Raw genomic sequence first — 20969 nt, 5'->3', positions numbered from 1 at the left:
GAGACAACCACACCCAACAGGATTAGTATGGGGGCTGGCCAAGACAAAAAGATCAACTATCCGATTAGAGGGCTAAGGCTTTGAGCCACGTAACAGGCCAATCTCCAGAAATAGGGTAGGGCTGGAGATTGACTTCAAAGAAATAAGCAATGAATCCATCAACCATGCCTTATGTAATGATGCCTGGATAAAGTATCTGGACTGAAGCTCAGGTGAGCTTCCTGGGTTGGCAATACCCCATGACTATGGTTACTTTTTGATTTGAGGTGGGTGATACATCTGGAGGAAGATAGGAACTTCCCTTGGAACACTCCTAAGACTCAGCTCTATGTCTCTTCCACCTTGAATGGTTCTAATTTACATCATTTCCTGTAATAAGTGTGAACATAAGAACAGTAATTTTGAATGCTATCTCTGAGTCTTTTTGTTGAATCATCATCAAATGTGAGGGTGGTTTAGAGAAAGCTCTGTACTTGTAGTTGGGATCAAAAGTCTGGAGGACTGTGCCCTTAAACTCACAATATGGTTAACTCCAGGTAGTTTTCTAAACTTAGACACAATGAAAGGCATATGCTTAAGTAAAAGATTAATAGAATTGACTAAATAAAAATTCTTAAATTCTATATGTCATAATTAGCAACTAAGATTAAAAAGAAACATCATCCTAGGAATAACACACAAAAACAACAGATGCAGATATTGATAATATATTAAAGAACAGAAAAAAAGTCAGTAAGAAAAACACTAATTGCCTACAAGAGTTAATACTGAAAAGACAAGCTTATAAAATAATTATTGAAAAAACATAATGAACTAATTATAAAATGATATGATACAGTTTACACTATACATATTATTCATATCAAAAAATGTCAACAGGTTTAATTCACCTATTAAACAGGTTTTCAAATTAGTTTGATAAAGGAAGACCTGACTATAGGCTACACACAAAGACACCAAAAACAAAATAATTCATAAAACTAAAAAAGTTGGGCAAAGTACCACCAAAGGCATGAGCCATGAAAGAAAGAACTGCTCAACTGGATTTCATTAAAATTAAAAACATTTGCTTTGTAAAAAACAGTGTCAAGAGAATGAGAATGCCAGTCACAGACTGAGCAAAAATATTTGCAAAAGACACATCTGATAATGGACTGTTATCTAAAATATACAAAGAACACTTAAAATTCAACAATAAGAAAACAGACAACCCAATTTTAAAATGGGAGAAAAAAACCTTAACAGATACCTTATCAAAGAATATATACAGATGGTAAATAAAAATATAAATATGTTTAATAATGTCATTAGGAAATCACAAGTAAAAACAACAATGAGATACCATTATACACCTATTAGAATGGCCAAAATTCAGAACGTTGACACCACCAGCTGGAGAGGAGATGGAACAACAGAAAATCACAATTTTTGCTGATGAGAATGCAAAAATGGAATAGCCACTTTGTAAAATAACCTGGCAGCTACTCACAAAACTATACATACTTCGTATCACGTGATTTAGCAACTGCACTCCTTGGTATTTACCCAAAGGAGCTGAAAACATATCCATACAAAAACCTGCACATAGAACTAGAATAGCCAAAACATTCTGAAAAAGAAGAACAAAACTGAAGGACTTACTAACTGCTTTCAAAACCTACTATAGAGCTACAGTAATCATGGCAGAGTACTGGCAAAAGGATAAATAGGCATATAGATCAACAGAACAGTACAGAGAATTCATAATAGACTTAGTAATATTTGAGCAACTGATATTTTACAAAAGTACAAAGATGATTCAGTGGAGAAAACTATCTTTCAACAATGTTACTGGGTCAATTAGACAACCGCATGCAGAAAGAAAGAAAGAAAAGAAAGAAAAGAAAGAAAAGGAAGAAAAGGAAGAAAAGGAAGAAAAGGAAGGGAGGGAGGGAGGGAGGGAGGGAGGGAGGGAGGGAGGGAGGGAGGGAGGAAGGAAAGAAAGAAAGAAAGAAAGAAAGAAAGAAAGAAAGAAAGAAAGAAAGAAAGAAAGAAAGAAAGAAAGAAAGAAAGAAAGAAAGAAAGAAGGAAAGAACTTCAACTCATACTTCACACAATACACATATAATTCTTTAAAATGGGACAACTATGTCTAAATGTAAAATCTAAACTAAGAAACTAAGAACTATCTAAATATAGAATCTAAACTAAGAAAATTCTAGAAGGAAACAGAAGCAAATCTTTGTGTTCACTTGTTAGGCAGAAATTTCTTAGATATTACACTGAAAGCACAAACACAAAAGAAAAATCAGATCAATTGGACTTCACATTAAGGATTTCTCCTCAAAAGACACTGTTAAGTAAATGTAAATATGCCATTAAATATGAAAATACTTGCAAATCACAACTTATAAAGAACTTTTACCCAGAATATATATAACTTTCAAAACTCAGCTAGTGAAAAACAAATAACCCAATTTCTTAAAATGGGAAAAGAGGATCTCTGATGGCAAACAAGCACATACAGAAATGCTCAACAACATTCATCATAAGGGAAATTCAGATAAAAACCACAATGAAATACCTCTGAACAACCATTGGAATGACCAAAGAACAACAAAAACTATACTACTAAGAACTGACAAGGATGTGAAACAACTTCATTACTCGTAGAGGATGTAAAATGATCTAGCCACTTTGGAAAACAGTTTCTCATCAAGTTAAACATAAAATTATACTACCCAGCATTCCTACTCATAGGTATTTACCCAAGTAGAACAAAAACGTAACGTCCACACAAAATGCTATTGAGAATGTCACATTGGTTTAGTTTATAATCATCCAAAATTGAAAATAACCTAAATACTTTCCATTAATTCCACACTATGGAATACTACTAAGTAATAAAAGAAGAAAATACTGATATATGCAACAACATGGATAAATCTCAAAACTATTATGCTAGGACAAAGAAGCCAGACTTAAAAAGCTGCTTAATATATGGTTCCATTTACATGACATATTGGAAAAGCAAAACTACAGGGACAAAAAATAGATCAGTATTTCCAGGAGCAAGGAATGGTGGGAAAGATTAATGACAAAGGGTAATGGGGAAATCCTGAAAGATGATAAAATTGTTCTATATATATATATATTTTTTAAATATAGTTTTATTGGTTTCAGAGAGGAAAGAAGAGGGAGAGAGAGAAACATCAATGATGATAGAGAATCACTGATCGACTACCTCCTACATGCCCCCTACTGGGGATCAAGCCTGCAACCGAGGCATGAGCCCTTGATCAGAATCAAACCCTTCAGTTGGCAGGCCTAGGCTCTCTCTGCTAAGCCAAACTGGCTAGAGCTATCCTCTAGCTTCATTCTGGGAATTGTTATACACTGTTTGCACTATTCAAAAATCAAAATATACTAAAAAGTATATTTTATTTATTAACTTAAAAGGCATTTTTTAGAAAATAAGCAGGCAAGTATAGGTGAAAATATTTATAAAGTGTAAATCTGTCTTGTATTCTGAATATATAAACAACTGAATAGGTCAATAATATAAACAATTCCTTTAAAATGGACAACAGCCGAAACCGGTTTGGCTCAGTGGTAGAGCGTCAGTCTGCGGACTGAAAGGTCCCAGGTTCGATTCCGGTCAAGGGCATGTACCTTGGTTGCGGGCACAACCCCAGTAGGGGGTGTGCAAGAGGCAGCTGGTCGGTGTTTCTCTCTCATCGACATTTCTAGCTCTCTGTCTCTCTCCCTTCCTCTCTGTAAGAAATCAATAAAATATATTTAAAAAATAAAAAATAAAATAACCTATCAATTTAAAAAATAAATAAATAAAAAATAATAAAATAGACAACAGCTGCAAGCAGATACTTTACAAAAGTATTCGGATGACAAATAATTGCATGAAAAGATGTTCAACCTCATGAATTATCACATGAATGCACATTAGAGACAAATGGAATATAACACATTCCAAAAGAATAGCTGAAATGAAACAGCAGAATACTGACAACACCAAGTGATGTCAAGGATTCGGGACAAACGGGATTTTCACACATCACTGTGAAAACATAAAATGGTATAGCCACTTTGGAAAAACAGTTTGGCAGTTTGCTATCAAGTTAAAATGGCACAACTATTAGCCAAGCAATCCATTCCTAAATGTTTATTCAAGAGAAATGAAAATATGTTTATCAAGGCTTTTACTCAAATGTTCCTATAAATTTTAATAATTAAATCCACCTGTAAACTAGAAACAATCCACCTGTCCACGAACTGCTGAATGAATGAACAGACTGGTATGGCAATGCAATGGAATACTACTCAGCAATAATAAGAAGCGATGCTCACAACAATGCAGACAAATTTGAAAAGCATTATGCCAAGTGAAAGACCACGGACAAGAGTCTACATACTCTATGATTCCATTTAGATGGCATTCTGAAACTAGCAAAACAACTGTGACATAAAGCAGATTAGTGGTTGCTAAGGTCTGAAATGGGGAAAGAGAACTGACTTCAAAGGAGTACAAGGGAACTTTTCGGAGTAATGTAAATGTTCTTTATAAAAAATGTTGTTGGTAGTTACATGACGTATATATTTCCAAAACTCACTGAATTTCATACTAAATATTGGGGAATTTTATCAAGTTTAAATTAAACCTTTATTATAACCTCAAGGTTCTCTTCATAATTACAAAACAATCAAAAATTAAAACAAACCAAAAAATTTTAATAACCTTAAATCCCACACCCAGGGATAATAACCAATATTAACGTTTTGCTATGTTACCAGAATATTTTAATGTAAATATAAACTTTTGGTCAAAACTAAAATAGAACCACTCTTCATTTCATACTGTTTAGGACCTTCCATTTTTTAAATTCCAAAATAGAAAACAAATATTTTCAATTTCAATAAATACACTGTGTACATTAAAAATAAAAAACCAACTATGCTATAATTGTCCTAGTTGTAAGTAAACACCAAAAATTCCTATTGTATGATGTCTTTAGTTGCCATTAACTATTTCAACATTTACAAAACTTTGTTTTTATTAATATATAACTCAATTTAACTCACAGGTCTTAAATTCCCGAAGAAATGTATTTTCTAGCTTTGTTAAATAAAATTCAAATAAATCCTTCCTAAAAATAGAACAAAGTTTTAACTTTTATGGGATGACAGAATAATTAAAAAATAACAGTTAACATTAAGTAATTTTTTTGGAAGAGAGAAATGATTTTTTGCTGATTTGTTACCATCCACTCTATAAATTTAGGAGATGTTGTACTCACACACAAAAAGGGCCACTCTATTTAAACAAGTTTTTTTGTTTTTTTATTATCATGAAAGAAAAAAGAAACCCCAGGGTCTAAAATGTAATGAGTGATCCTATTAGTTCCACCAGACTAAAATCATACAGTCTACGTATGTGGTCTTTTCAGCCACATCTGTCATGAACCATTTTCACATCACAAAATGCAAAATACTGAGCTCTGATTTACTAGATGAGACCTAGGAAAATATTCATCATTTGCTTTCCCCAAAAAGAAAAACTGCCTCATAGGAGGATAAATGACTGTTCTTTGCAGAGCATACGTACCTAAAGCTTACACACTTTAGAATCAAATCTTAATATAATTCAAGCAACAAAGCAAAAACTATACTGAAGTAAAGGATTAAATAAAATTTTTAAAAAGAACAAAAGAAATCTTAATCATGGCTTCTCAAAATCCAAATATTTACCTAGAAAACACAGATCAATTATTTACAATATTTATAATATATCAAAACATTAAAAAGTGCTTACCACATAGTAGATGCTAAATAAATGACACACTAAATATTTAAATATTTCATGAAACACAGTTTTATTAAGCACTTTATTACTGATTTGATATTCCTCCTTGAAAAGTTCTGCTACATAAAATGGAATTTTTACTTAATATAAAAACATATAATATCGAAGAGATGTGAATTAATTACTTCTTTGACTTATCTGAAATCTGTATTGATCAGTCTTTGGTACATTTCTTTACATAGCATTATTTTACTCTTACAAAAAAACAGACCTACAATTTTCCTTATAGGAAAAGGTTGGTTATCAGTCAAAAATTTTTAATGGCTTAAATTCAGAAATATTATAAGGTGATTAATTAAAACTCATTACCTGATTCTGTTTCAAATAATTTGTTGACAGTTATTCTAAAACCATTGAAAAAGAAACTGCAAACTTAACATATAAACAAACACCCAAATTTTATACACTTGTCAATCTTTCAATAATGAGGTCTAAGGGAAAATAAATTCACAGACACCCAAGTGAATTGGCAACTGTAAGTGACAGAAGCCCTTCTAAATCCTCTGTTTACACTGGGGATTAGTGGAGTAGATTTTGAGTTGCAAACTGAACAGTCCATGGTCAAGGGAACCTGCTCCTGTCAGCCCGCAGGGCATAAGGACAAAGCATGGTCCTGGTAGGAAGTGACCCATAAACGTATTCCTACTTGGGATTTATACAAAGCCAGTCTGCCTCACAGAAACTCCATATGACCATTAACTGGCCTGCAAGGCCTGCCAGGAGGCCTAATTACAGGTCTACAGAGCCCAATAACAAAAGCTGAAGGGCTTTAGCCTAGGGATGATCTGCTTTATACTGACTTGAGAGAGTCCATATAGAAGACCCAAAAGAAAGAGGGTTTAGCTTTAAAATTCTCCCCAGAGATCCAGCATTGTCCTCGAGTCTAGAAAGCCCGCATGCAACATACTTCAGCTAGGCTTAAACGTACCAGCCTCTCAAAATTAACATTCAACTACTGTCTGCTTAACATCTGCTCAAACATGGCAAGTTGCTGTGGTATTGTTTGACTCGGGCTGATAGCTTTCTTCTTACTAAATATTATTAGGGACAAATAATGGTCGCTCAAATATAAACATGTAACTGATGCTAAGACAACTTAAACTTTTTAAAAGCATGTACTTAATGGTACTCCGAAGGAAACACTATTATATCTTTTTGGCTTGACATAAAGCCAAAAATCTTGTTCAGAATTGGAAGCTGGAAGTTAAACTAACATTATTAATTGGACTTTGCATACAAGCTATTACATTTTATGTAGAATTTCTGAAGTTTGTAGAAACCATATTTGATGACAAAATGGTTTGAACCAATGCCCAAGTCAATTAAAACGATTTAAGATTTCATTCATTCATTTTTTTTTTTTAAAAAAAAAGCACCATTCTTAATTCTTGATAACTTCTAACTGTATATGCATACTGGTATGAGGAAGGTGTCTGGCTCTGTATCATTCATTACATCACAAATCCACTCATTTTTTGTTTATTTTTTTATAGAACACTCGGTTGCAGTTAGGTGCTATTCTAAACACATTATCACATTAAGTTATTTAGGTCTCATAAAAACTCTAAAAATACATTATTATTATTCCCATGTAATAAATGAACAAAACAGATTCAACAAGCTTTAACAACTTTCCAATGATTTTTTTCAGTGAGAAATGGAGCTAGAAAAGGCACCCAGGCCATCTGATTTGAGAACTTGGTATACTGCCTTTCAGAACAATTGCTAACATTTACTCAATACTTACTATGTACCAGGCAAGTTCTGGTTTTGCAAATGTTAACTCATTTAAACTACATAACAACAGCACTAGCAGTTATGTACTATTATCAGATCCATTTATAGATGATAAAAGTAAAACAGAGCAAATGGGAAATGAAATGCCCTAGCTCACAAAGGCAGTTAGTGAAGCTGGATATGAATCTAGACCGCCAACACACACCCGAGCAGTAGCCAAAAGGAGGGGGGGAAAAACTGACAGCTACTTAGGTAAAATAAAATTAATTTTTCAATCACTTGCTCTATTTTTCAGGTTTGTTCTACATGAAAGCCTCTCACAATAAGTCAGGCTATGTCTTGGACTCACAGATCCGTAGTTAGAAACCTATAGAGCAAAACATCTGTCAGTTTTAAATCAGGGTAGAAGGATGGCTTTCTATGCTCCCTGAAAACAATACAGCAATATCCTGCCAATTTCATTTGTAGTTCTCAATACCACAAATATTTAAAGTTAGACTGAACTTTAGACAGTATTGAGATTTCCAAGATCATATGGCTATGAAGAAAAAGGGTCAGGACTTGGCTTAGTAGGTAATGACTTAGAATAAAATCCAAGGCTGCAGAAGACAGAGTAAGGCACTTATGACTTACTGGAGGCCCGGTGCATGAATTCGTGCATAGTTACGGTCTGGCCAGCCTGCCCCAGTAGACGCTGATTGGGCTGAGCCAGCCTTGGGGAAAGGATGTGGGAAGTTGGCTGGCCAGCCTTGCCCCCGATTGGGGGAGGGGCTGTGGGAAATTGGCGGGCCAGCCCTGCCCCCGATCAGGGTATCAGCGTGGGGTGGGGGGGCAATTGGGGCAGGGCACGCCCCCTGGTGGAACTCCTAGTGGAGGGGACAATTTGCGTATTAGCTTTTTATTATATAGGATTCCTAAGCATAGCTTTGTACCTGGATATAATGTGCAAGGGTGTGTATCTCATCTATCTTTTTAACAATACTCAACCAGCTTCTAACCCAGCAAGGGGCTCTGAAATGCATGACCTTAGGTTTATGACAAAAACACTGGCAGGCATAAAACATTACCCTAAATTTTTTTTTTTAAGTTATCAGAAATTGAACTATTGTGAGCTCTCTAATTGCTAAGGGAAAGAACATTTTGACTGAAACTTTAATCCTTTTCTATTATCAATTAGAAAAAACTCATTTCAGAACCAAAGGTTTGCGTAAAGATAGAAATTATTTTATTGTAAGATAATTGTAGCATTACACCTAACAAAGCCAGATAGGCATTTGGTGATATTTTCTATCACTCTTGTTTCTGCCCAATATAACTCAGGGATTCAACTTATGAAGAGAAATAGCTCAAATCAGAAATCATTGGATTTGAGTCTTGGGTTTGTCACTTATTAGGTATGTGATCTTTTACAAATCATTTACACTTTCAGGATATTTGTAAAATGAAACTAATTAGCTCTCAATGCAGTGATGTGAGTTGAATGATAAAAGATTTATAAAAGTGCTTTGAAAACTATAAAGCACAATACAAAGAGCTATAGATATAATTCAGAAAAGGAAGCATTACAGAGGTTTTATGATAAAGGTGATTTACCATACATGCACTAAAATTTTTTGATTTCTATCATAACATTAGAGATATAATTTTAAAGGTTACATGTGTCAGTAATTTTATTAAAAGTAAAATATTAAGGATAATTTAAAGACAATTATATCTTGTTGTGAAAACTGTCATTTTTTCATGCTAATAAAACATATATATGTTTCAGAAAAACCTCTCCTCTAAGTTGTTCTTCTAACCCATGACCATACTTGGCATAAGACAATATTGTGTTTTTGTGGAAAACCAAAATGTTTGGAAAGGTGCTAAAAAGTCAAACAACAGTGACAGCAAAAGTGATGGAGACAAGTCTTTAAGTAAACTTATTATTCCTTCTCCTTCCTGTGTGATAATCATGTCTTATTATGTTTTCTGTCATATATGCTATCTTAAAATTTAAGATTAAAAGGCCATATTATTGTCATAGACCTTTAACGTTTGAAGCCAGAAAGTATTTCATATGTTTATTTTAAATTCCATCAAACAGTGATTAAAATGAGCACACTAGCATTCAAAGGTTAAATTTTCAATTATCCCGATAATTTGTTTATCCACAATATTTATTCATCAAATGTTAACAGCTGGAATTCTATTTGGTATAGTACCTCCTCACTATAGGAGCTGTTAGAACTGCTGGGAAAGATTTAAAAGTTTTAGATATGGCCTTCAGAAGTTTATCATTCCATTGGGAAAATATGTCCAGCACTCATGAAACAAATATTAATATCAGCAGTATGTAAGTATCAACATAGTGTGCACAGGCAAGGACAAAAAGAATTCAAAGGAAGAGAGAAAGATCATGTGCTGAAATGCTTAGGAAAATCATGTGGAAATTTATTTGAATGCTGTCCTGAGTGTTTAAAGAGGGGAAGAGTAAGAATGAAGACATTTCTAGAAGGGATAAAATACTGAGAAAAAGTACAGACATGAATTCTAAGCAATAAATACAGTAAACTCTGTGGATCCACCTTACAGAACCTTGGAACCTTAAGCATAGAAGTATAAAATTGATTTTGTAAGCAACTGAGAGCCAATGAATAATTTTGAGCAAAGCAGTAGCATGACCAAATGGTGGCTGAGGTAGCATCATTTAGCAGTGGTATTCACAGAAAGTAATGTGAAATAAACATTTTCTGATGGCTATCATTTGCTAGGCTCTGAACGAGGCACTTCACATAAAATATTTATCTTCATAACCCTATAAGGTAGTTATTATCTTCCCCCTTACAGATAAGAATAGTATGGAATAGAGAAGTCCCTAATCCTAAATACTTTCAAACAGGTAACCTAAATGTGAGGCATGGTCAAGTGGAGACATTAGGGGGCTGTACACATATATTGCTTGTGAGAAAGTAATGTGGTTCAGCCACTATTTGGTGGTTTCTCAAACAGTTAAACAGAGTTACCAAATGATCCCATAATTATACTCCTAGGCATACCACTCCTCAAATTACTAACAGGTACCTTAAAAAGTATATATGTATCTGAATGTTCAGAGCAAGACTGTTCACAATAGCCAAAAGGTAGAAATGACCCAAATTTCCATCCTATCTAATAAAGACGGAATATGCAAAAATGACTGTCACTCTGTGACAAAGATGGCGGTGCCCACCGCCAATAAGGAGGGAATATGCAAATTGATGCGACAAAGATAGCAGCGGCTGGGCTGGGACACTTGTGTCGTCACCATGGTGATGACGCAGGAGTTCTGCCCCACCCCGGGCACTCCAGGCCTCTGGGTAGTGCTCGTGCAGGCACAAAGCAGCTGGGGCGGGACGGCTCCCATGGTATAGGAGGGTTGGGGGGGGGGGGTTTTCAAGGGGGTGAAAGAAGCTACAGGAGAGCAACAGGGCTGGAGTGAAGGTGGAAGGTGGCTCTGGTCGGAGCTAAGGTGGAGGTGGCGGCCAAAGCAAAGGCTTGAGTCCCAGGTGCCAGAGGGAAGCTGGTGCTGGCAGCCAGGGGAAGGAAGGCCTACTCTTGCACAAACCTTTGTGCATTGGGCAACTAGTCAATATATAAATGAATAAACAAATGGTGTATATACATACAACGGCAACAGAAATAAAATACTAACACTTGCTATAACATGGCTGTACCTCCAAAACATTATGTTACATGAGAGAAGCCAAACAATCATGGTCACACGGTGTATGATTTCATTTACATAAAATTCCAGAATAGACAGGTTCATAGAGAAAGAGGGCTGACTGGTGGTTGCCAGGTCTGGCGGTAAGGGGAGTGAAGAGAAAGCTGCATAATAGAAAGAGGTTGTACTTTGGAGTGATACAAATCTAGTTTTAGAACTAGACAGAGGTGGTGGTTATTGTAAAACATTCCTAATGTATTTAATGCCACTTTAAATACATCCATAAAAATACATATGTAATTGTTCAATTTGAACAATTATGATTCATTTTATATTATGAAAATTTTACCTCAGTAGATTACTCTTTATTAATAGAGAACTACAGTAAACCAGAATATATAAAAATCTGTCATATTCCATTTTAGAAATCCTGTTTTGGCTAACCAAATTGCTCAAGGTCATAGGATGAGTAGGGAGCAGAACTAGGACCCTTCTGCTATTCACTGCAATGTCTCTGGAGAAAAACTAAAGCAAGAGACCAATTAATTAGCCTTTGGGTGAAATGGTTGGTGTCTAGACTAAGGAGTTGGCAGCGGGAAAGGTAATAAAGGCATAAATATAAAAATATTCAAAATAAGAGTCTTTAATTCTAGGTGAATGATTGAAAAAAAGTCAAGGTTTTGAATCTTAATAAAAGTATTTTTAAAAAGGAAAAAAATCATGGCAGAAACAGTTTACAATTGGATTTACTTAGTGTTATAGAATAAATCATGAGCTAAAGTTACAACTTAGATTCAGTTTTAAAAATTTATACAATTTGCATCTTTCTGTACCCTATTGCCATTTGAAGATTTAAAAAGCAACCTTAGATATAACCTTAACTGTTAAACAAGAGATAATTGGGTTTCTAATGCAACTTGGCAATGAACCTGAAAAAAAGAGTCTATCTAAATCTGACGATTTAGCATGGCAAAGTATAAAAATGTAACAGTGTAGTGCATATAAAATATAATTATAAATACAATAAAATCTGATTTCAAATTCATGTTTGGTACAGTAGGCATGACACCCTACAATTACATTTTCATTAATGTTATTTTGCTCTTTCAAAATCATACCACTAATAATCATTGCCAAATGTTCAAAATGTATTTTACTTTCAAATTAGTAATATTAACATTCACTAATAAATCAATAACAATGCAATGGTTATATATAAAACTTTCTTCTGGGCCCCTAAGTTATAGGAAAAGACTATATACAGCAAGCCTCTGTATATAAATACTATCAACCAACTATAAATACTATCAACTTATCTTTTCATGCGATCAATATATATAAAAGGCTAATTATCCATCCATCTAACCAGCCAGTACAATGATGTGCACTAGCAATCTATATCTATAAAAGCCTCTGGTGGAATGACCAAAGGTCGCTATGACGAACACTGACCACCAGGAGGCAGACACTCAATGCAGGAGCTGCACCCTGGTGGTCAGTGGGCTCCCGCAGCGGGAATGCCGCTCAGCCAGAAGCCTGGCTCACAGCTGGCGAGCGCAGCAGCAGTGGCCTCTCCCACCTCTGCAGCAGTGTTAAGGAGCAGCAAGCCAAGCTGTAAGGAGTGAGCAGGCAGGTGATTAGGAGCAAGGGGTCTTGGATTGAGAGAGGGATGTCTGACTGTTGATCAGGCCCAAACCGGCAGTCCTACATCCCCCTTGAGGGGTCCTGAATTGTGGGAGGCACAGGCCAGGCTGAGGGACACCCCTTCTGCATCCCTGAATTTCGTGCACTGACTCATGCAAGCACAATACATAAAAAGCTCTTGCTGGCGCCAATCGCATGCATGTGTTTAGATCTGTTATTATCGATCATGAATTTGGTTGACACTTCTATTATACAGAAAGGACAAATAGCAATATTAAAATATTTCTTCTAATTAATTTCCTTTCAACGTACATGAATACATGCACCAGGCCACTAGTAGTAATTATATGGCTGAAATCAACCCTGTCTCAAGAATCCAACATACAGCCTTGTCTTTCCCTGTACCTGATTTTAAGGCCACAAAGTTGAAAATGTTTCCTGTGGAAACTCAACTAAACTCCAATGTGACAAAACGGGCATGATTTGGCAGACCTTCCTACCTATCTACCTCAATCTTACACCTAGAGCAGACTTTAACTGCTAGCCTTACCAGACTGGGCTCAAGTTCTTTTATTCCCTCTCTTTATTTCATTTGTTTACTTTTAATAATACAAAGGATGCCTGAAATTCATCACTGAACGGGAGACCTGGAGCCCTGACAATAAGGTCTATGTTTGCTTATATGCTCCTCCCCTATCCATCCACCTGCTTCCCCTCTCCAGGCCAGAGGCTCACATTTAAGGCAGTACTACCGTTTCCCCGAAAATAAGACAGTGTCTTATATTAATTTTTTCTCCCAAAGTTTCGCTAGGTCTTATTTTCAGGGGCTGTCTTATCTTTTCATGCGCTAGGTCTTATTTTCGGGGAAACACAGGCTAGATATTTTTCAAATGGGTATAAGATAGCAGGTCATACAATGAAACATATATTCATGGAACTGGCATCAAAAAGCAAAGTCTGGTAAAAATGGTTGCTTCACAGTGGCAATGAAAAGTAGCAATTTTTTTGTTTTGTAAAACAATTTAGCAAAAATGTATAAAAACCTGCTCTAAAGATTAATACCTTCTAACCTCATAAACTCATTTCTATAGAACCAATCCCAAGAAAACAATAAGAAAAGGAAAACACAATTTGTAACAAGATGTACATTATAGTGTTATTGATAAGAGGGAAGAGCTGGAGGAAACATTTTCAATAAGAAGAAATTAATAAATAATGTTACATCTCACTAAAGTCTGTCCTTTCCTTATCTAGACCAATATATGTTTTTAAATTTGAAAACTGTCATAATATTTTGAAAGTTTCTCAAATACACAGAACCTAGCTTTTTATACTTAATAGAATTTACAATGTTAACTTTAAAAAAACTAGGTATGACAGCTGGGACTGATATAAATAAGTTATACACTGTGAGGTTTGGACTGTCAGATTTGTATTATAATATGCTTCAAAATCATATTAAAAGATCAAGACATCAAAGTAAACTGTATAAAAATATGAAATGAAATTCTTTATCGTTGCATTGATGAAAAAATATTTTCTAGACTAAGCATCATAAATACTTTCCTTTAAAGCAAGAGTTTTTTTTAATATTCAATTTATGAACTAAAACATATATTTTTCAAAACAAAAATGCAACTAAGGAATGAATGTATATTATGGAAAATATAGATATTACATTAATTAGCTTTATCCTACCATTTAAAACACTATAGCAATGTTTTAATATATCGTTTTCTAAATAACTAAAAATAAAATGAATAAGGTTAATACATAAAATGTAAGTGACTTTTGAAGTAATATGGAGGGCTAAAGAGACTCATAGTCAAAATACTTACCAATTTTTATCCCTGTATGGTATATATACTTATGATTTAAAGATGTCTTGAATTTACTCCTTGCATTCCAACCCAAAATGTTCACTGTCCAAAGTTTGTAACACCAGTATAAACAATATGCTTAATTAAGGTGACAAGGCGTCCCACATTTGGCGGGACAGTCCTGATATTTAACAATTTGTCCCATGTCCCACTGCGTTTTAAAAAAGTCCAAAAGATTTAAAAGATTCTTTCCAAAAATCGGATAAAAATTGGTAAGTATTTCAGTACTTAGAAAAGATGTCATGGGTTTTTATATTTTTAAAAAGATTAAGTATTTAATGACTCTGCGTATTATATTTAAAACAAAGTCATAGCATTATTGTATAATTAATAAATAAAACACATACTATTTTAAGATTAGGTGGTATCCAGAACAAACTGACTAATGAATTAGTAAAATGTAATTGGAGGAATTATAAAATTTCATTTACCTTGTTTCTTTTGGCTCAATGAAAACCTCAATCTAAAACTCACATCTTATACAAAAGTTAAATTAAAATGGATCATAATTTTTAAATCTAAAATGTAAAAATAAAACTTGTAGAAGAAAATGTAGGAGAAAATCTTCATGATGTGAGGTTAGCCAAAAAAAAATTCTTAAACATGCCACCAAAAGTACCATCCATAAAAGACAAAGATCAATAAATTAAACTTCATCAAATTAAAACAAATTTATAAATAAAAAGGTAAAGAATGACCTTTTAATATTATACTGTAACAATAATATTTTAGGTAAAATACAGTCACACATACAATCTAGATCTCAAAAATTTGTGAGGATAAATAAAATAAGTGTTTTTCTTTTTTTTTTTTTCTTTTTTTAATATTTTTTTTACAGAGAGGAAAGGAGAGAGAGAGAGAGTTAGAAATATCGATGAGAGAGAAACATCTATCAGCTGCCTACTGAACACCCCCTGCTGGGTATGTGCCTGCAACCCAGGTACATGCCCTTGACCGGAATCGAACCTGGGACCCTTCAGTCCACAGGCTCTATCCATTGAGCCAAACCGGTTAGGGCAAAGTGTTTTGTTTGTTTGTTTTTGACCGACCTGTAAGCATGCTAGGATTTATTTTAAGCTTTTTCATTTATAGTTAATTATCAATACTTACCAGCAGCTTCAAGAACCAACTGTAGTCTGGCTTTGGCCTGTTCAGCTGGTGGCTAAAATTCAACCATAAAAGACATTTATGGGTTAGTTTTAATAGATAGAACTTTAAATTAATGCATTGATATGTGAATATCAGAAAATACAGAGAACTTTATAATAATCAATATTATCATCCATCCACATTTTAACAACATTACATCATAGAGCTCTACCAACCTGCTTTCTCACCTTAGTAATCAAATCATATTTTTCATTAATATGATGCAAGAATTAAGTTTTTCCATTTTTTTATTATAAAAGGTTTTGTTTACTACCCAACACTGTACCAATCAGCAATAGGCTAAATAACTGGAACTTAGTAATGAGGCAAACCCACATATTTAACAACATATTTTCAAGAGGTGCTATTTCTCAACATATGGAAACATGTGAAGTGTGACCTACTAGAATTTAAATAGCAATTTGAAGTGCAATACTTTAGTCAAGAAACATCCTAAAACCAAATATTTTCTGTTTTCTTATCTGTATTGGAAAGGAGTAATTGTGATGAAGAGAGGACACAACATGAGTTCATGCTTTCAATTCCTATTGACTATCCTAAAATTGTCCTCTCAATAAACCTTGATTCAAATAGTTGATAAGACTGAAATTAAAGTATTCTCCTACCAGTGACCTTATTCTGAGATTTAAAAAAAAAATGTATTGATATTATTCAAATTCATAGATTGTATCAAGGCTCACAGTTTTAATAAAAGACCTATTAAAACTGTTTTTAATACAACTTCAAAATGCATTTATAAAGATATATTTATATATAAGACCACCATTTGAGAATTAACATTTCATAAACTATATTAGAATATTTTGCTATTTGTGAAAAAACAGCTTAAATGAAAAGAATGGGGTATAGAAAAATGTTGTGCTCAGAAGAGTTTAAGAATTTGAAAGGTGCTTTTGAGAAACAGTAGGAGACAGGATAGGACAATGGTAAATGAGATGGCAGGGAAGACAAGGAGAGCCTTTTATATCACAGAACAGGGGTGTTAACCCTACAACAGAGGCTGGTTTTATGAATAAGTTCTATTGGAACACAGCCCTGCCTACTTGTTTATATGTTGTCTATGGTTGCTTTTGTGCTCAATGCAACAAGCAGAGTCAATTACTTGTGGCAGGAGCCAAAAATATTTACATCTAGACCTTTAAGGACACATTTGCTGACCCGTTTCGTAGAATTTGAGACAGCAGGGTGATGAGATGAGATCTGTATTTTGATACATTGTTCTAGCAATACACTTCAGGATGAACTGAAAGGAATGTGACTGGAGGCAAGGAGCACCGTTAGGGAGCAATTAAATTCCAGGCGAGAGACTAGGAGGGCCTCAGGTGGAGGAGTAGCAGTAAGGTTGGACAGGAAGAACTAGATTTGAGAAATGTTTAATTGGTAACATGTTTGTGTATAAGAGGAGGAGTTGACAAGCAAAAAGAGTACATTATGCCATACATTTGTTGATAAAGTGCAAGTAATTGTGCTCTACAAAGTATTGAAAATGTGACATCAAATTAAAATATAACAGCAACATATCAACAGAAGGCTGTGACATCCACTGAATATAATTTCTCCAACAGTTATCAACTAAATAGACAAACAGGTAATATAAACATGATGGCAAATGCATCTGACATCAGCGTCAGTGGAGCATAGAGAACTCTGGAGCACATGCTCCAGCCAAAGGGCACAGCTGATAATCAGCGCAAACTCAGTGCTGTCATGCAGAGATGCAAGTCGGGGGCGGCAACATTCCTTGATTTTTGAGACCTTAAGTCACCATGAAGGCCAATATTGTGTGGAACAAGCACTACTTCTAAGAGACAGGTTCAGTCCCAAGACAGTTTGTGATCTCTGCACTACTCAATACACACAACTGAAATTTAATACTCTGTGCAATGGAACACAACTAGAATGGCAAGAAAGGAAATGATGTTCTTACAAGCAGGTCCCAAGCCAGCTAAGAATTATGAAGCATACATTTCAGAGTGTCCTATTCAGCACTGTCCTTTGACAGAAAAATGATAGATACTTTGTTGGTTAATATAGTTCATGGGAAAGTTTTATGTATTCCATAAGAAAATACTTTTTTTTAACAATTAAAAAACTGAAGATATAGAAAATATATACAAAATGAGTGCACACATCTAATAGAACATTAACAGTATTGTTAAGCTCTCCAACCCCACAAAATCCCCCTGCATAGCAGCTCCCTCTCTCCCCCATTTATAACAACTGTCTTGAAAATGTGGTGATTACCATTCCAAAGGAAAGATTCTTGATGGCTGATGTTTATGATAAATCACCTGTTAAGACATATTTATATTTTCATTAATTCCTCTAACTACCTATAATATAGGGTTCATATTTCCAAGCTAAAGAAACTCGGGGAGTAAGAGCAGTTTAGTAACCTGCCTCTGCTTGTAAATGACAGACTGAAATCAAGAGCCTCTGACTCCAAATCTCAGGATCCTTCTAATTAGGTCACTAGAATATTCATGAAGTCAAAGCAAACAATTTCATAGATATAAAAGCATAAGGAAAGCTTTTTGATTCTGTTCAAAAGAAAAATCTGTCCAAAATAATACATTTGTACCAGCAAATGAAATATAATTCCATTCTAAATACATTTCCCTACACAGATGCAACTCGCTAAATTATTTTTGTAAAATATAGGGATCAACTCCAACTATGGGAATAAACTATATTATTAATTCACCAGGCTTTTAAAAGTAATTTATATCTTATAAATACTTTTAAAATTTTTGATTCATTTTTCAATCATTTTTCCTGGATAGGGAATTCAGCTGTGAATATTCTCTCACTTTTTGTCCATCTGCAAGTATCTTTCTGACTAGTGAATAATGCGAATGGATATGGGATTTTGGTGACAGTCTTTTTCAGTTATCTATCCCTCAAATCTTTCCCAAGGGCCTTGAGTTTGTCCCAGAAGAAGAAAAGCATCATAACAAGTCTCTTGGCTGAAACCCTCCTGGACTCATCATATTAAGTAGGCTTAGAGTAAAAATAACTTTGGGCCTTGAGTGCCAAAATTTCTAATGCTTTAGCTATTTTAGAGTATATATCAGACCCCAGGGAATAGCATGAATTCCATCTAAAGTTGGCAAGTGGTACTAATGTTATTCAGAACCAGAAATTAAACATTATTCAATGAACTAGAGGCCCAGTGCACAAACTCATGCACCGGTGGGGTCCCTCAGAGTAGCATGCGGGGATTGGGCCGAAACCAGCAGTCAGTCCAACACCACCTGTCACTCCTGCCTGCTGTTCCCGCTTATCCCGGCTCCATTGCGCCTGTTGCGGACTTGTGCCTCATCAGTCCTGATCAGGAGATGTTTGTGCCCCCATAGTGGCTCTTGCCAGCTATGAACCCTGCATCTGGCACCCATCAGTTAATGAGCAGTGCTCCCACTGTGGGAGGTGCATTGACCAGCAGGAGGCAGCTCCTGTGTTGAGTGTCTGCCCCTGGTGGTCAGTACACATCATAGCGACTGGTTGACTGGTTGTTTGTTCGGTAAATTAGGCTTTTAATATATATAGAAGATAACAATACCAAATACAAATGTGTGGAATACAGCAATTTTCAATATAAAAATTATACAATGAGAACATATTTAGTAACACAATGTCATAATTATATTGTAAACTTATGGAGAAAAAAATATTTTAAAATATTCCTTATCCTAATAGTGCATAATTAGATAACTATCTACCAATAAAATTGAATTATAGAGAATGTACATGTTGTTCCCTTAAAAAAAACAAATTTTAACACTGACAATAACAGAACAGTAGGAACAGTGAATTTTTAATATAAGTTTTTAAAGGGTTTATTAAAGTATACTCCTGCTAGAAATTCTTACCATAAAGGTTTATTTAAAAATGTTATAAAGGGTCTTATTTATGCAGAAATGACCATAACCAGAAATAAGAAAATGCAGGGTTTAAATTTTCTAAATAGGGGTCCATTTGTGAGGGTGAGGGGATTGGTAGTCTTTCTATTGCCATGAATCTCCAGAACTACCCTGCTCCCAAGTAAAATACTTGACTACCAAGGGGAGGGACTTACTTTTAGACAAGAGTAGCCACTTTCTTAAGATAAAACAAAGCTTCTAAGATAAAACCAAAAGGTAAGTCAGTTTCCTAATGGTTTGTGGAGGTGACTATCTTCAATGTTTAGACTTTTCCCTTTGATTTTATATTTACTTTTATTGAGTCCAATTCCCTGAGTTCATTATAGATAAACTGTATGTCCAGATTCTCAAAATACTGCCAAAGCTAACATTCAAGACAAGCACATTCCTTTAAGCCATGACTATATATTAAAAAAGAGAAAACTCTGCTCATGTAAACCAGTTTACACACTAACCTATTAAACTATTTTTTTCACCCTTATCACTTCCATTATATATTTGGCATCCTGAACGCCTGACCATCACTATGAAGATTCTGGAAGTTGATGAAGATATAGTCATTCCAGCTGTCAACAACAGTTTCCAGGTTGTTAAGGGCAGAGAAGTAGAAAGGCTGAAAGAAAGACTACAGTTAAGCTAAGAGAGAACTCAAACTTGGAAATAAAATTAGATTAGCGACATTTCATAAAATCAAAATTAGGATTGGATTATATGGTTTTTGGCTATTACTCTCAATTCTGGGAAGATGTTGGAGTAGGAAGTACCGGGAATCTGTCTCCCCACCTACACAATAATTGCACTAGCAGACTCTATTTGATGGAACTATTTGGAACTCTATATTTTGTTGAAGGTTTGCAACTACCAAGGGAAGAATTAGACAGTAACTTGTGGTTAATTTTGATAAATTTCAGCTATTCGCACAATAGCAGCTTCCCTTCCCCCCCACCATGTGGCAGGTAGTTATACACTTGTTCCTGGAGCAGCCTGCACACAGCATGTGTGTTGGCAAGGATGAAGAGAAACTAGACCCTTTGTGCAATGTTGGTGGGAATTAAAGTGGTGCAGTTGTGGAAAAT

At 34.8% G+C, this 20969-nt stretch overlaps 1 protein-coding gene and 1 long non-coding RNA gene across 4 annotated transcripts in view; one reads left to right on the top strand and one right to left on the bottom strand.

The window, feature by feature from the left end:
- RSRC1 (arginine and serine rich coiled-coil 1) overlaps nt 1-20969 on the bottom strand; it is a 315683-nt gene that overhangs the window by 102976 nt on the left and 191738 nt on the right. For all 3 annotated transcript variants that reach the window (XM_084876045.1, XM_084876044.1, XM_084876046.1), the window contains exon 6: nt 15914-15965. In XM_084876045.1, the coding sequence (XP_084732171.1) occupies nt 15914-15965 (52 nt within the window). The remainder of the gene's footprint in view (nt 1-15913; nt 15966-20969) is intronic.
- The window catches only part of LOC311618477, a 384318-nt gene that overhangs the window by 318487 nt on the left and 44862 nt on the right, over nt 1-20969 (top strand). The gene's annotated exons all lie outside the window — the stretch shown is intronic.

Source organism: Pipistrellus hanaki (assembly GCF_964339955.1).
Source record: "Pipistrellus hanaki genome assembly, chromosome: 2".
In the NCBI taxonomy this organism is placed as follows: Eukaryota; Metazoa; Chordata; class Mammalia; order Chiroptera; family Vespertilionidae; genus Pipistrellus; species Pipistrellus hanaki.
Note: the sequence above shows the minus strand (reverse complement) of the source record. Positions and strands in the feature narration are given on the sequence as shown.